Here is an 18148-nt window from a genome sequence, read left to right as displayed (position 1 = left end):
GCCGATATTAGATATTTGCTAGTTTAACGGTGAAAAAGAATCGGAATAGGTTGAATTTTTGATAGAAAATTCTATTCACTACCTAACTAAAGATCAACAACTCCGATCTTAAATTGAAGGATCCAATCATCTATTTTTAGGACGTCGTTCGACTTTATAATGATTTCAAAAAATTACGAAATTTATTTTCTAGAAGTTTCAAATACTCTAGATCATGTTTAACGGTGTGAATTGTCGATTCGAAAGCCCCAACATCGAAAATAATTTATGAGTACCAAGAGCTCTATACTCATAAGAGTATAGTAGCCCTACTATATATATCAGCTCGGCTACTATACTCTTATGAGTGCGATCGCCTTCGTACTCATAAGTTATTTTCGTTGATAGGGCTTCCGAATCAACGATCCATACCGTTAAACATTATCTAAAGCATTTAAAACTTCTAAAAATCAAATTTTGTAATTTTTCGATATTATTTATCTTACGATCAAAAGCTCACAAAATTGACAATTTTTAACGGCCGATATGAGATATTTGCTAGTTTAACGGTGAAAAAGAATCGGAATAGGTTGAATTTTTGATAGAAAATTCTATTCACTACCTAACTAAAGATCAACAACTCCGATCTTAAATTGAAGGATCCAATCATCTATTTTTAGGACGTCGTTCGACTTTATAATGATTTCAAAAAATTACGAAATTTATTTTCTAGAAGTTTCAAATACTCTAGATCATGTTTAACGGTGTGAATTGTCGATTCGAAAGCCCCAACATCGAAAATAATTTATGAGTACAAAGAACTCTATACTCATAAGAGTATAGTAGCCCTACTATATATATATATATAGTTGAGCTAGAATACTCTCAAAAGCACCAATGAGGTGATAATTTTAAAAGTATTCTAGCTCAATTCTATATATATATATATATATATATATATATAGTGCGTCTGGAATGCTTCTGGAAGCATGGAGCACTTCGTGCTTCAAAGTCGTTTTCGATGTTGGGACTTTCGAATCGACGATCAACTCCGTTAGACTTGATCTAGAGTATTTTAAGTATCTAGAAATAAATTTTGCGTTTTTTTTATATCATTTGCCTAGTGATCGAAGTGGCTCAAAATCAACGGCTGAAAATAAAAATCTTACAAAATATGATGATATGACATTAAAATTTTAGATCAAAAATATTGATCTTGTTTTATATAGTATAAAGAATTTTATATCAAAATTTCACGTGATTTGGATATTTCTACACCGTTAAACTTGCAAACGGCTCACCACGGTCATTAAAATTATTGATTTTGAGCCTCTTCGATCACTAGGCAAATGATATCGAAAAATCACAAAATTTATTTTCTAGATACTTCAAGTACTCTAGATCAAGTTTAACGAAGCCGATCGTCGATTCGAAAGTCTCAATATCGAAAACGACTTGGAAGTACGGATGGCTCCGTGCTTCCAAAAGCATACCAGCTCACTCTCTATATATATATAGTCTACTGTCGAGTTTTTTGCCGTTAGATTTAACCATTTGATTATTTTTACCTGTTAGATTATACTATTCAACTAATAACTCACTTAACCCTAGAGGGCCCCCACATCATTCTAACCGTACATTTTTTTATTCAAGGACTGAAAACCTAATTGCACCAAGTGCTTTGTGCTATTGATAGTATTTCAGCCTAGTTATATATATATATATATATATATATATATATTATATATATAATCCGGCTACTTACTATTGAATAGTATTGGTACTATTGAGTTTTCTTTAAACCTGTTATATCTAACGCCTTTGATCATTTTCCACACTGTTAAATTAGTACTTATTATAATCCAACCACCCGCTCACCCTAGGAGGACCAATTATTTCCTAAACCGCACATCCTTTCATCAATGGCAAAAATACTCAATAGTACAAGGGCTTGTATATGTGATAAGATGTACATAAATCAATATATATACATATATAATATATATATATATTATTATATTATATGATTATACTACTATACTATTGATAGTATAGTAGTATAATTATATATATATAATTATACTACTATACTATTGATAGTATAGTAGTATAATTATATATATATAATTATACTACTATACTATCAATAGTATTAAGCCCTTGGTACTATTGAGTTTTTGGCCGTTGGATGAAAGGATGTGCGGTTGGGATGATAGTGGTCCCCGGTTAAATTGATAGTGATCCCCTAGGGTTGAGTGGGTGGTTGGTTTAATAGTATAATCTAACGGGTGGAAATAATCAAAGGGTAGATCTAACGGTAGAAAGCTCAATAGTACCAAGGGCTTGATACTATCAATAGTATAGTAGCCGGACTCTCTCTCTCTCTCTCTCTCTCTCTCTCTCTACATATATATATATATATATATTACAATTTGAATTTGAGGCCAATGCAAATATAACGAGACTATATTTTGTAAATTTTAGTTATTAGATTAAGATTTTAATTCAATTCGTGCTCAGCTCATTAATAAATAATAAACCGAACACGAACAGAATTTTTCAGCTCAATATTTTAACGAAACAGCTTGTGTTTCAGCTAGTTAATTAAATGAGCCGAACATGAGCTGGTCCAGCTTGTCCATGTTCAGCGCTATGACAGCCCTACTTTCTTCTCTTCCCAATTATTTCTTACTTTTGATCTTTATCTAATTCAATCCTAATTTCGATCCAAATCAAGTCCAATTTGACCTAGCATATCATCACCATTATCCCTAAATCATCTACATTTCAAATAATCATAGTCTAAATTAGGGACATTACATTTCTTATGGTCTATTTAAATTAATTAACTTTTAAATGATGCTTTCCAAATATTTTAATTATTAACTTGTTAATCCTTCTCTTTCTCATTAATTATTTTCGTGCTTAATTACAATGCAGAAAAAGTTGGTGCACCAAACCATTTAACACTTATTAGGGATTAACTCTTGTGGTTAATTTCTCTGTGAAAAGTAAACATTTAAAAACAACCCTCCTTAATCAAATTGCACACATAAGAAAATAATTATGAACGTGTTGGATGATAATTAATTGTGTGTTATAAAAAGGAGCGTTTTTTAGTAGTTGAGTGGTCCATAGGAGTAGATTTGGACAATTAATTTTAATAAAATAAACTACTATACTCTCATATGCACTAACTAAGAAAATTAATTAATTAATTAATTTTTGAGTAGTTCAGTCCACTGTTTTGATTGTTGTTTACACTCATTGTTTTTTTTTTTTTTTTTTTTTCTGCCGTTGTTCTAATTAATCAAAAAGTCCAGTAAAAAAAATCACAAATATTATCTTCTTGTAGCTTAATATTCAAATTTTATGCCATTCATTTTAAGTTAGATATTTTGAGACTATCACAAGTCAAAAGCAACACATTAATTAGGCACAGTTTGGATTAGAGATAAGGAGAGGGATAATCTCTTATTCCCTCTTATACTCGAACGTAAATTTTTTACTCTAGAATAATAATTCTCGGCTACCTGAAATAAGCCGGTATAACTATTCCTACCAACACCTCTATTTTAGGGATGCAAATGGATCCGGGTTGGTGGAGCTCCGCCTCGATCCGCTCCGAATGGGGTGGTAAGTGGGAACAAAAAATATAAAAAAATATAACCCGCTCCGAATCCGCCCCGATCTGCTAAGTAAATGGAGCGGGATGTGGGGGACTCTTTTCTTCCTTCAATCCGCCCTGATCCGTCAAAAATCCGGCTCCCGCCCCGATCCGTCCCTAATGGAGCGGTAAGTGGGAGCCAAAAATAAAATGAAAAGTAACCCGCCCCGAATCCGCCCCGCCCCGATAAGAAATGGAGCGGGAGGTGGGGGAACTCTCCCGCCCCCGGATCCGCCCCGTTTGCATCCCTACTATATTTTCTATACATAACTATCCATTATTTTTTTTATTTCATATTATCTATCCAAATGTTATTTTTTTTATCCCGGAAACAACCTAATTTTCATCAAAACGCTATTTTTCTTATCCCCATATTTGTACCTATACCTGTAATAATTAATTTTTGCTTATATTCGAACCAAATGAAGCCAAATTTGGTACTAAGGATGAGTGTCAATTGAGCTGCTAAAAAAAAAGATGTTTCTAAATGATGGTAAATTTTAAATTTACTCAACCCCCGATGAGGAGCTTCCCGATAAAAGATAAGTGACACTTCAGTTCTTTAATTTTTAGTTTGTTATAATTTCTTATTCCAACTTTATGAGTTGTTAATTAAGCTTTATAGTCCAATTTAATTGATTAAATAGTGATATAGTAATATAATGATTAATAATATGATAATAGTTAAAATATCATGAACTGGGCTATTATATTCTTAATAACACCAAATAATTGTCTAGATTACTGAATTTTATAAACAGAACCAAACATATTAATACTACAAACACTGCAATCCAGCATTATATTACTGTATTAAACCAAACACGCTAATCCAGCATAAGTAGTAATTTTTTTTAGAAATTCAAGATACCTAGATATATCGAAATACTCTGTAATATTACATAACTTGAATCAAACGCGCCATTAGAATTGAGTGGATGGTTGGTTGAATAGTATGATCCAATAGGTGAAAATAGTTAAAGGAATAGATCTAGCGGTAGAAAACTCGACAGTACTAAGCGCTTGGTGCTATTAATAATATAGTAACCGAACTCAAGATATCAGATCATTTTTATATTAACAACATATCAATGTGCAATTAACTAAATTGGATTATATGACTTGATTATAGTATTTTACAAAAGTTTAAGAAATTAAAACAAAATAAAATTTGAGGACTATATTGTCACGGGCCTCATAGTTTGAGGACCAAACAATAAATTATAAGACTTTAATTATAATAATTTTTAAAATTCAAAATATTAATTGCAATAAATTAAAATATAAGGACCAAAATGTTATATGTTTGAATAAATTAAAATTTAAAGGAATCAAAGTGTCACATGTTTTGAGGACAAAACGTGTAATTCTCTCTCTCTTTTTCTTTTCTTTTTTTTATTCTGTGTGTGTGGACACCATAGATGCTCCTCAATGAAAATAGGGACAAGTACAGGGGCCTTGTTGAAAGAGGGGCACATCGGAACTCACGCTAGATTCCAAAACCAAGCGTGGAACCACAGGGCTGTTGCGGAAAGCGACACGCGAGTGCGTAGGATTCTACCACGTGGACGAGCGTTTCACGATGGACCGCGGAGGCGACGAACACCTTCACACCAAACCTCACACCCCCCCCGCTTCACAGAATTAAGTGCGGAGCACGTCATCCGGTGCGAGGAGTGCGACTGCTCCTTGCACCTGGCCCACCACGTCATCAGCGTTGGACCGCACAATTTCAATTCCCACCTTAGGGATGCAAATGGATCCGGGTTAGTAGAACTCCTCGCCGTGATCCACCCCGAATAAGATATTAAGTGAGAGTTAAAAATAAAAATAATAATAATAATTGGTTGAAATTAGCTCCGATTCGCTAAGAAAATGGAGCAAGAAGTGAAAAATCTTTTCTTTTTTTGATCCGTTTTGATCTGTTAAAAATTCGTTCCCGCTTCGTCCAGCCTCAAATTAGCTATACGTGGAGGCAAAAAAGAGGATAAAAATCAATCCGTCTATAATTCGTCCTGACCTGCTAAGAAAATGGTAGATAGGGAACCCCTTCTGCCCTCGGATCTGTTCTGTTTGCATTTCATAAACTCATCCACTATAATAATAAAAAATTAGAATTCTCAAATATATATATATATTATATAATATATATATATTATATATATATATATAATATTATATATATATTATATATATAATATATATATCACTGACCGTCCATAAAGTAAGTGGCAAAGGGTGTGGTGGTTGGTCCGAGACCCAAGTTCGAATCTAGTTGATTCACATTTTAGCTAAGCTTATTTCTAAATGAAATAACGAAACGAAGATAGTATCTGTGCACGAAGCATTGTTCATTTAACCTTTCACTTTCACATATAAGACTATTTTTAATATATATCCAATCAATCTAATCAAATCATTGATACTTATACTTTTATATAAGATACAAAATTTAATCAAATATTATTATTTCTATTCAAAGCATTTGTTATAGTTCCGCAAAAGTCTTTCTCTCGCTACGCACTTGAGCGAAAACTCACGGTATTAAGATTATTTCTGAACAATTTTCTATATATGATCAGATAGATTTTGTCGATTACGAAAAATGAGGTGCATAGCTGAGGTGGCGGACCAGGTCCATGATACCTCATCTTTCCACAAACTCTGTCACACAGGCCCCCCCACCCCATTTCCACTATATAAACAACCAATTCCCACCTCCCCTCATTGAATTTTCCACCCCCATTCTCAGATGATCTCAAAATAATTTCTTTTTTTTTAGAAAAAAACCTCACTAGAGATAGAGAGAAAGAGTTTTCAGTTTTGAGTCTTAAGGAGAGATGTTGGGTGTATTCAGTGGTGAGGTGGTGGAGGTCCCGGCGGAGCTGACGGCCGCCGGGAGCCGAACCCCGTCTCCTAAGACGCGGGCATCGACGCTGGTCGATCGATTTCTCGCCAGCTCCGGCCCCGCGGTTTCAGTGCAGATCGCCTCCCTCGGCCACCTCGCATATTCCAACAAAAATCAATCCCTCTTCAGGCCCAGGTCTAATCATACATATATATAAATATCTCTCTTTTATTTATATATGAGGTTGAGTTTCTACGCCTTTGAAAAGACGAAAGTATTTGTACTCGTAACTTTTTAGCCGTCGAATCGTCTTAAGATCAGCATAGCACTATTAACGACGTGTCCTATTAAATCGTCTTTACTAGAGCTTGGTTGGCTCTATGATTAGCTAATTATGACAAATAGATGCTTTTAATTCAATAATAATAATTTGCAAATCTTGGGAAACTAAGAAGGGGAAAAGATCCAAACTAGTTTAATGAATTAGAATATTTTTTTCTTCTAAAATTTTGGTTGGCTTTATGATTAGCTACTTGTGACAAATAAGTGCCAAAATTTTTAAGTTAACAATAATTTTGCAAATTTTGGGAAACTAATAGGAGAAGAGCAAGTGCTATCTCTACACCTGCATAGGTATAAATCTTACACCCTAAATATTCTTTAACGTAAATTTCTTTTTATCTATCTTATTAATTTTAATTTTTAGTAAAATCCAACATAATTTTCTTTCTCCTTGATNTTTTTTAAAAAAAGATAAAAGATAAAAGATAAAAGGTATAACATATGCATCTGATATGAAAAATGCTACGTATACATCTTACATCTTTGAAATCAAGCGCCCATATAATTCCTTTGGAGACAAAAATACAATAAAAAGACAAGTGGATTAATATAAATGACAAGAAGTTTTATAAATGTAAATTTTACGCCCATGAACAGTGTAAGAATAGCATCACTTATATATTTTTTTTAAAAAAATATTATTTATGTATATATTTCTTATAGGGGATGTACATCATATATTATTTATCTATATATTTTTTTATAGAGGATATACATCTTACACTTCAGATGTAATAATTGGTTGGTAAACTTTTAGAATATTTAATAAAAGAAGTTTTGATAAGGTAAATAAATTAACACTAGGCCACAAGAGTCAAAAGCAGTGAAAGCTCACCTCTTTTGACACCAACAGTGGGGAAAACAGGGATGCACCCGGTGCACCATGGACCGGACCCTAAATAAATTGGAATTTAATTTATTAGGGGTCCACTATACCATTATTGGATAGCGATGAATTGAAATGGACCACTCACTTACTTATTAGATAATAAATTCTTTAATATATATTTTAATATATATTGAGAGAGATAGAGAGATAATGGATCATTTGCTTACTGGCTAGATAATAAGTTGTTTAATAGAGAGAGAGAGGGAGTCCGCCTATTATACTATTGGTAGTATCAAGAGTTAGGTACTATCGATCGAGTTTTTCACTATTAGATTTATCTTTTTGATCATTTTCATTTGTTAGATTATACTATTCAACCAACCATCTACTCTCAACCCTAGGAGATCACCGCTACAACAGAATTATATTATAGGAATATATTTTTGGGACACTTTTATATAAGTGTCCCATTTATGCCAATACTTTTTAAAAAAATCTACTAAAGCCTAAATATAAAGTTCGATCCAATCAAAAATAAAAAGTTTCTCTACTCAGCCAACCACACCCAGCCCACTCAGTCCGATTACAAATAAAAAAGAAAAGAAAAAAGAAAGATTGATCATCATCTCTCCTTCTCCTCCTCCGCCGTCGCAGCCGACGAGATAGGTTTCTGGCGGCTGGAGTTTAGCTGCGAGGATCTCGCAGGGACAGTAAAGTGCTACGATTGCCACGTATCTCTCCGCCACAGGTCGCTGGAGGAGTGTGTGCCAAATATCAAGGCGGACCTACCTATAGCAACCTCATATATAGTAATACTTTTAAAAAGTGTCGGTAAGTTAGCCAGCAGCACTTTGTTTGACCTGTACCGACATTTAAAAGTGTCGTTATATATCGTTTTTGTTGTACCGACATTTTATTTGATTGTAATTATTTAATTTTTTAGGAAAAAATTAAAAGAATATATATATATATATATATATATATATATATATATATATATATATATATATATATATATATATATATATATATATATATATATATATATATATAAACATTATAAATTATTTATTATTTAGAGTTACTATTTAAGAGCTGAGAAATTCGAACCCTTATTATCAAAAAAAAATTTTAAAAAAAAAGTTTCTCGGGTAATATTAATTATCAGTTAATCTCCAGTAGAGAAAGACTACTTTTTTTTTAAAAAAAAAATTATGTTAGAAATATAACTTATCAAAATAAATAATTGCGGCGCATAATTGTACGGATACACCTGGTGCAGGAAATAACTTCGCCTCCCATCATTCCACCAAAAATGTGTACGATTGAGACATAATCACGTGGCTCCATGGACCGCGGATTCCCCTCGTTCTTATCCACACCACAAACCCAGTTTTTTTCTTTTTTTTTTCTTTTTTTTTTCCATCGTTCGTTTGGTGGGAAACAGCGACGGGACGTTGCTTGGATGCGTGACACGTGTCATCTCCAGTGGTGTGGATGTACTACAGTTGTGGTCGTAAATTGCTTGGTGTTGCAAAAAGCACTTCGTAATTAATGAAGCAAACGTCAAAAATAAGCTAAAATGTTTACAATGATTGAAGTAGGGCTCAATTTCATATAGGTTCCAACAAATATAGTAAATTACAAATCTCCCCTTATAAAGTTTAATTTTTATGTGTTGTCTTTATAAAAATCTTAATATTTTCAAATATATCCCTGTGATTTGTTATCGTTAAAACACTGTTTATTTTATAAGTAAAATGACCTTTTTGCTATCACAAATATGTTCCTTCAAAAATCCCAACATTAATTGAAAAGAGGTTAAAAGGTCAATTCATCTCATTAATTAACTAGGGTTAAGTATTTTACCTATGATTAATTAATTTTTTCTAACAGATCCTAACGGTAGGAACATATTTGAAAATATTGAGATTTTTGCAAGAACAACACATAAGAGTTGAATTTTGTAAGAATATTTTTATAATTTATTATTTTTGTAGAGACTTGTATGCAATTAATCCTTTTAATAATTAAATTTTAGATTTTTTTTCTGTTGTTTATTAGTATAATAATTATGAAACTATATAGTTTCTTCAATTTTAAGTGAATAATGTAAAAACTGTTTATCATTAAAAAAATCTAATTTAAATTCATTTTGATTAATTATGATAATAAAATCAAGTATTGTTTGAACATTTGTATTGAATTGGTGTCTACATGTAAAGTATTAATTGATATAGTGTGTGTGTGAATGTTATAAGAATACAAATTTATTGTTATCTGATCGTATTCGACCGTTTTTTGATTCCTTGTAATGTATTCATCTGATCGTATTCGACCGTTTTCTGACTCTGTGCAATACACGCAATGCAATGCATGGATGCAGGAGGTTTGCGGCGAAGGAGGAGATATTCTGCGTGTTCGAGGGGATGCTGGACAACCTGGGGAGCCTGTGGCAGCAGTACGGGCTGTCGTCGAAGGGCGGGGCGGCGGCAGCGGCGGACGAGGCGGTGCTGGTCATCGAGGCCTACAAGGCGCTGCGCGACCGGGCGCCGTACCCCCCCTCCTTCATGCTCGCGCACCTCTCCGGCGACTTCGCCTTCGTGCTCTTCGACCGCTCCACCTCCTCCCTCCTCGTCGCCTCCGTGAGCCTCTCTCTTGTTATATTCTTCTGTCTTTCTCGATTCTCTTTGGTGTCTCGGGCCAAAAATATAGAATCTATATAAGTTTATTCTAATATTTTGAATTTTAGATCCCCTCTCTCTCTCTCTCTTCCTCTTTTTTTGGGCTACTTTTATTGATGTTCAATCAATCAATTAATAGGATCCAAATGGGAAGATCCCTCTATTCTGGGGAATCACTGCAGATGGGTGTGTTGCTTTTTCTGATGATGTGGACTTGCTCAAAGGATCATGTGGCAAATCACTTGCACAATTCCCCCAAGGTAAAAAAAAAAAGAAAAGAAAAAATAACTTATTGTTTATCAATTTTCTTTCTTGTTTCCTGTAGCATATTTTTTATTTCAACTTATCATATCACAATATTATTATATGTGTATGAAACCATAGTATAAGTTTGCAAACAAATGAGATCAAGTTACATGTGTGGAGCCAAATCAAATTTCCTAACTTGTCTAGTTCCTTTTTTTTTTTTTAACAAAACAAAAAATTACTGTAACTGTTTTAATTCAAGTATAATTTCCCTATCTCTTAGTCTATTTCTCAGTGTAAATATGTTGAGGTTTGAATCACAGGATGTTTCTACTCAAACTCTCATGGAGGCTTGAGAAGCTTTGAGAACCCCAAGCACAGAGTCACCGCGATCCCCGCAGACGAAGAAGAGATATGTGGGGCCACTTTCAAGGTAAATTTCGGCGAATTTAGTCGTTTTATTCCGTAAAAATTTCGAACAAGAGTAGAGCCAAATCTCAAGCTCATAGAATGGAGTGTGATTGGTGAAATTAATCAGAAACTATAAATGCCACCGATCGCACCGAAATGCTCGGTCAGTGATGAATTCTTCGGACCGACAAATTTCTCACAGCATTCAATGTTTACTCCACATGCAGGTGGAAGGAGCATTTGTTGCAGCAACAATCTAGAGAAGGGAAATTAAGTTACTGCTCATCTCTGCTCATGGACATGCAAGTGGTAGTCATGTACATAGAAGTTGGATCTTTTGTGCTTCCTGTGTAGCAGCAGTACTGTCCTTTAATAAGTTTGCTTTCTCTTTGGTGTTCTTTGTATTAACCGCGCCGATCTCCGCTTTTAGTTTTTGTTTGAGTTCAGTGAACAAATTTGACAAATAATCTTAGTTTGTGTGCTCTGTTGCTTTTTAATCATCATGGCTTACCCATGTAAATCTAATAAATGCTGGAGCTTCTAGTTGTCAGATGAAATTTCCATGAGAATTTTGGAATCCATGGGTTGTGACAATTGTGTTGCAATTTATCCACTCTAATGTGAAAGAGAAGGGTTGTGACAATTGTTAAGGATGATCTCCAATGGAACACATACCAAAGTGAAGAGAAAAGCTTAATCTCATTCTTACATTAGAAAAAGCCCCTAGTGTGGATTTGATAACAAATATAATTGTAAAGCAGTAAGTTTTTTGGTTCCCTGTTCTTAGGTGGCACTTTCACTTCAAGATATGACTCAGAAATTAAAGACGAATCCACGAGATTAATGCAAGCAGAGAATATCTATGTGATGAGGCACAATCACACCGTCGCCAGGTATAATGTCGTAGAAACTTGAAAGATCAAAAAGTAGCAGTTCTCCTAATCACCGATACAAAATAAGTTCATAAATCCACATGTTGATTAAAGATATCCAACACAAGAAGATTTCGACGAAGGCAAACAAGTTACAAGGAAATTAAACGACGCTAACACAACCAAGCAAATTCCCAAATCTCAGATTCCAAATCATTCTCCTCTGGAAAACAAGCAGATTCTCAAATCTTGGATTGCAAATGTTTAGAGTTTCATTTCTGTTTACGGTGATAACAACCTGTCAATATCTCCTCCTCGGCGGGCTCCTTGATCGATGAGCACGTGGTGATCTGTCGAAGAGAAATGTGTTACTAAGTCAGGGAAATGTAAATGATACCACCAATATAATTTTCATAGCATCAGCGGTGAGGACACAATTAAATGATTGCATTTATAAAAAGAAATATAACAAATAAACTCGTGGCTGAATTAATATGGAGAAAGGATACAGTGGGTTTTTGTTTGAAATATCCTATTGTTTGTTGAGAACTACATATAATTTTACCTTATAATACATAAATAACAGCATTGGGATAGTGATGACGATGATAAGAATTGAAAAATCGAAGCTTTAATTATGCTATCATCTTGTTAAGAGCAATGTATTAGCGGTGAGCACACACTTCAGCTCTCAGTTTGGCTACAACCAAACTATGGCTAAAGTTCAACGAAGCACCAAGACACAGATGATTTTATTCAACTAATATTAAAAAATAAAAAAATAATAATAAGGATTAAAAACACTATGTGTTAATTCTGGCGGCTTAAAGTTGGAAGTATTGGCAATTATACTGAAGATGGCATATTTCAATCAAAAGGTCAGCTGATAGCGTGGCAAAAGTATGTCCATGTGTAAAAGATGATCTTTCTGCAACCATCTCAAAAAGGTGGTCTAATCACATGGCAACATATCAGAGGTTTAGTCAATAACTGAAGAGTTAGTTTAGGTAAACTAACCTCCTCCTCGCATTTCTGCGCTTGATAGGTCCAACACTAAATGCCCAGTCAACATTAATGATCTGTGTGAGGAGCTCAGTTCCATCCAGTGCATTTATTGCAGCCTGTGCCTCCTCAAAGCTGTCATACTCAATGAGAGCATATCCCTATGACATACGAAAGGATTAATATTTAACAGCCACAAAAAAGCAGTAAGATTAATAAGGGACTATATATCTATGCAAAAACAGATATAAAATTTCTACAGTATTATCTACCGGCCATAAAATTACCATTTGTAAGTGTTTTGCTCAATCTTTTCTAGCAGCATCTGTTTCTGCTCAAAATTCTCCATAGTAGAAAAAGTTTTTTAATGAATTTCAACCAATATATCAAACTTCATTTGGAATTGACTGAATCTAGCTGATGAAAAGCTAAAATCACCAAAGTACATACCATTAAAGACATAAAAATTGTCAAGACCATAAACGGGAAAATTTTGAACTGCCAAAAACGCTGAAACAACTGAAACTTGTGATATTCAAGCATTGAGGATAATTTCAAGTGAAACGCTTAGATTTTGACCAAGAGTTCAAACCGTTGAATAGTATTTGAACAGAAGTTATTTTCAGAGCTACAGGAAGTGGTGTTGATAGGTTAAAATTTGTTGTTTCCATTGAGAACTCACGAGTACTGCTATAAAAATCAGAACTCAAGTCCAAGCTCAACATGAACCATATCAAGTAACGTAACAATCAGATTAACTGAGAGCCCCAAAACCTTGATCCCATTCCAAATCCACAAGATATAAAGTTCAACATTCTGATCAAAAGCCAGCAATAAAGATCGAACTAAATCTAGAGTAATTGAATTATCAATAGAGGTCTTTTGATCCTTTAACTTGGAACAAAAATATAAAAGTTTGTACAGATTTTTTATTTTTTTTTTGTCAGAGAGTGATTGAACTAGCTCTAGAACAATTTTCTGCAATGAACTTATTTTAGAGAAAAAAAAAAAAAGTAAACTGAAGAAAGTGGCTTCATACAAAGTTTTAAGTTTTCTCTAAATATTTAATCCATAGAATATATCATTATTTCAAAAAAGATGCAAGTGGGTGTTATATAAAATAAACTAGTATATGCCACAAAATGATTCCAATGGAAAAAGAAGTCTATTTACATTATTTTCCTGTCCTTCATATAAAGATAAGTCTCACAGTTTTTATGTTTGTCAATAATGACTTTTGAACCAAAGCATCTTGTCACATTTGAAATCCGATGTCAGCCGTGTATCAAAAAGCACCATTCACATCTTATAAAATACGGGGAGCAGAAATTGTTTATTTACCTTAACAAATCCAGTTCGGCGGTCCAAATTTAGATGCAAGTTCTTCACCTGCCCAAATTCACGAAAAGCATTGTGGAGATCATCTTCTTGTGCCTCTTCATGTACTCCAGTAACCAGTATTATCCATCCCTCGATGGCTATAGGAATTATTTGGAAAAAAATACATATAAGAATAAGAAGAAAATTACATATAAGAATAAGAACAAGAAAAGGCATAAAGAGCTAGATAATGGAGCCACAATAGGTTCACTAGTTTGCTTAATTGGTAGAAAGATGTAAACTAATCGTAAGATGCAGACAAATGTAAATACAAGATAAAGACAATACTATTCTCTGCGATTTAAGAAACTTAAAGTGGAGATGTCGCATAGATGAACAATTATGAGTCGATAGTCGACACCATATGACCTCTATGATCTTTTCTTTTTCTACACTTCACAGATACTACTTTAAAAAAAAGAGCAAGTACTTTTTCTTTAACAGCAGATAACAAGATAGCAAAGAGAGTTCAATAAAAAAGCACATCATATCAACCAGTGCAAGAGATCTACAAAATTAAGGGAAATATAGCAGAAGAATTTTGAAGTCAAAAGAAAATAATAATGGCACATAAACGACAAAGAGATTTTACCCAAAAAGCTTTTCTCCAGCTGCACACAACAATTGTAGCAACATATCGAAGAACAGAACAATCTAGAAGCTCGTAGATTCAAACTAAATCACTCTCCAGCTATGAAGTTAAAATAGCAAAATCCAGTAGCGTAACTCAACTAAGCAGGTTACTCAAACAGGTCAACCACATGTGAGAAGAAATACAGAAACTTTGAGAATTAGTCAACAGACAACGTTAAATCCAAGCTGCCAATGGCGAAAAAGATGCCAATACTTCTTCCAATTCCAGAAAGAAGCCGGTATGCCATTTCAGGATACCAAACCAGTATGATGTTTTCTAGTCTTAAGATGAACATCAAAAACTTCTACAAGGTTAATCCCATTTTAATGTTATGGCACATCATCTTGAAGCATTCTATTTTCTTCATGAAATAAATAGCCAAATTCATTATAAAGTAAGACAAGGGCAAACTCTCTTCTATTTTCCTCAAAAAACGACCATAACTTTTAGAGAAACTCAATACGCATCTTCTATAATTTTCACACAAAACGACCGTGGCAGCATCGATAACCCGTCTATTTCTATGAGCACACTAGGATTGTTGTAATTTCCTCTGCAAAGCACCAACTATTACGTTTTGACAAAGAAAACTACACTCTTTCCAAAGTTCCGCGTCGCCCTACTGCGTGTTACCCAAAAGATTAAAGAGCCCCGTAGCGGAATTAACACTCCCTCTGATGTGCATATTCACGAGAAAGGTAACGGAACTGATAAATAATTGAAATTTAACCTACTAAATGGCAAATGAAAAGAATCACACGGTTTTATCTGATAGGAACAGGCTCAGAAATAGTTTTAGCACATCAATATGAAGTGTTTAACCCCTCTTCGCCTCCCAGGTACCTCCCAGAGAGATGCGCCTCTCCGTGAAGGCCATGAGAACACTTAAACCCTAATTTCCCCGATCCAAAAACATGATGAGAATGAATCAGACGAGAAGGAAGGGGGACGAGCCACATACATCGCTGGGGGCCGGGTCCGCCGCCGCCGCCCTCGGGGGCGAGTGAGTCGAAGTCGCGGGAGTCGAGGCGGGAGCTGCGGTCGGCGGCGGCGGCGGCGGCGGCGGCGGCGCCCTCGTCGCGGAATCCGCGGCCCTTCGTCTTCTTGGGGGGGTCGCCGCCGGTGATGGCGGAGCGTAGCCTCGGGTAAGGCGGCGCCGCCGCAGCCGCCGCAGCCGGAGTAGGATCGCCGGCGGCGGCGTCCTCGTCCATGAGATCGTCGTCGTCGGGCTCGAAGTCCACCACCTCCACGTCCGCGTTCGTCGCCATCGCCCCTCGCCCTCGTCTCCTTCGCTCGTGCCCTCTCCGCGGAGAAAGAGATCAAAAAAAAAAAAAAAAATTTTCCCCTTCCTGGGTGGTTCTCTCTTTAGGTTTTCGAAGGCAAGAGAGATGTAAAGAACTAAGCTGGCATACCATTAGTAGCACAGATGCCTCCGTACTATTAAATTATTTTTAACGATGTGGCTCTCAAATCGGCAATCTTCTTTATTAGATTTAATTTATATTATTAAAAATATTTAAAAATTAAATTTTATAATTTTTCAATATTATTTGGCTAGTGATCAAAAGAATCCAAAATTAACAATTTTAATAATAAATGTGACGCGTTTGTGAATTTAACAGTGTAAAATAATTTAAATCTGATAAAATTTTTATAGAAAATTCTTTTTACTATTTAGAGTAAGATCAGTATCTACTGATCTTAAATTAAAATCTTTTATCATCTTTTTTTATGAGATTTTTATTTTCAGTTGTTCATTTTTAGACTATTCGTTTGATAAGTAATGATACTGAAAAATTATGAAATTTAGTTTTCAAATACTTTTAATAGTGATCAAGTCTAACGGAGCCGATCGTTGATTTGAAAGCGACATCATTGAAAACAACTTAGTAGCACGCCAATAGTATACCAGCCTAGCTCTAGAGCACTATATAATATATCGGATAACAAATCTATTCTTATAAAAATTAGCTTTTCATTTATATTCATATTTATTTATCTAATTTACTACCATTAGAGCACTGCAAATATATATGGTTCATCTATTTTAGACCATGGAATCGAAATGTAATTCACTAATTTCAATAATTGTCGTTTGTTTTATAGGAGTCGAATTTTGATTCTCATTCCACTTTGAATGAAAAATGGTCAAATCTATTTATGGCCCAATATGGCTTTGAATCTCGGATTGATCCATTTCAAAGTGAACTTTTTAAAATTCTTTTTCACCAACACCTTCCTCATCTCCATTCATCACTTTACTCTCTCTTAATCAAAACTCTTTTTAAAAAGTTTTAAATTTTTATTTTGATTTTCATTCCAATAATAAACCAAACATTTTTAGATGATTCGTCATTCCATTTTCTATTTCAAAGCAATCTAATTCTATTTTTCATTTCTATTCCAATCATGAACTAAACATTCTCTGTTTAATTTTTTACAGCAGGTAAGTAAAATAATATTTTTGACCTTATAAGTATATCTTTCGAAAGTCCCAACCATTAGAAATATGTAAAAATATCCTTCCAAAAAGGTACTTTACCTAATAATATAAAAAAAATAAAAAGATCAATTTAACTTATTCACTAACTAGATAGGTAATTATTTTATAATTAACTATATTTTTGTAACCAATCCTAACAACAGGAATATATTTAAAATAATTAGAAATTTTGCACGAATAAAAATAAAAAATTAAACTCTATAGAGATATATTTGTTATTCAATATGTTTACAAGGAGCTGTATGCAATTAATCCTAAATTAATTTTATATTCTCTTTGTCAAGTTTTTTTTTTTTGTTTTTACTAAAACACAATAAAATTACTGTAAATACTCACTTCTTATTTTTCTTTTCTGATTATTGTCAGAGAGAATTACGGCGTTAATGAAAATGGTTAATTGACTAAATTATCTTTAAGCAATGCTACACATACATCCAAAGGGACTGTATGATGTATATCTCTTTCATTCTATGATGAAAATATTTTTTTACTAGTCATATCGATGAAACTAGTAAATTTTTTCTATATTAGATGAGTGGAATATATATCATACACCCCATTTGAAAATGTACAACTAATATTTTTTCTAAAAATTAAAGAAACTAATATAATATAATATAATATAATATGCAATACTAGAATGTAATGCTATACATGTATTTATTTCTAAGTAAATATTATATAACAATTTATTAGATAATGGGTGACCTCCTCTCACGCTGTCCACGAGCTCTCATGGGATCTTGTGGAC

General features: G+C 33.9%; 2 protein-coding genes across 2 annotated transcripts; one reads left to right on the top strand and one right to left on the bottom strand.

Annotated features, from left to right (window-relative positions):
• On the top strand, window positions 6366-11583 carry LOC109727945 (stem-specific protein TSJT1). Its single transcript, XM_020258178.1, has 5 exons — window positions 6366-6689; window positions 10052-10310; window positions 10489-10609; window positions 10919-11028; window positions 11234-11583. Exons 1-5 carry the CDS (start codon window positions 6487-6489, stop codon window positions 11264-11266), a joined length of 726 nt encoding a protein of 241 aa, XP_020113767.1. The 5' UTR covers window positions 6366-6486; the 3' UTR covers window positions 11267-11583.
• Window positions 11847-16273, bottom strand: LOC109727946 (RNA-binding protein 8A). The gene is made up of 4 exons (XM_020258179.1): window positions 15856-16273; window positions 14222-14358; window positions 12896-13041; window positions 11847-12228 (listed from the first exon to the last, which is right to left on the bottom strand). The coding sequence occupies exons 1-4, from the start codon at window positions 16160-16162 to the stop codon at window positions 12180-12182; spliced, it is 639 nt and encodes a 212-aa protein (XP_020113768.1). The 5' UTR covers window positions 16163-16273; the 3' UTR covers window positions 11847-12179.

This window comes from Ananas comosus, linkage group 23 (assembly GCF_001540865.1).
Source record: "Ananas comosus cultivar F153 linkage group 23, ASM154086v1, whole genome shotgun sequence".
NCBI lineage: Eukaryota > Viridiplantae > Streptophyta > Magnoliopsida > Poales > Bromeliaceae > Ananas > Ananas comosus.
Note: the sequence above shows the minus strand (reverse complement) of the source record. Positions and strands in the feature narration are given on the sequence as shown.

Coding starts and splice junctions, on each gene's coding strand:
- LOC109727945 (XM_020258178.1), top strand. CDS start 6,487: ATGTTGGGTGTATTCAGTGGTGAGGTGGTGGAGGTCCCGGCGGAGCTG. Junction 6,690..10,051: donor CAATCCCTCTTCAGGCCCAG/GTCTAATCATAC, acceptor GCATGGATGCAG/GAGGTTTGCGGCGAAGGAGG. Junction 10,311..10,488: donor CCTCCCTCCTCGTCGCCTCC/GTGAGCCTCTCT, acceptor ATCAATTAATAG/GATCCAAATGGGAAGATCCC.
- LOC109727946 (XM_020258179.1), bottom strand. CDS start 16,162: ATGGCGACGAACGCGGACGTGGAGGTGGTGGACTTCGAGCCCGACGAC. Junction 13,042..14,221: donor GCCGAACTGGATTTGTTAAG/GTAAATAAACAA, acceptor CGTATGTCATAG/GGATATGCTCTCATTGAGTA. Junction 12,229..12,895: donor CGCAGAAATGCGAGGAGGAG/GTTAGTTTACCT, acceptor TCTCTTCGACAG/ATCACCACGTGCTCATCGAT.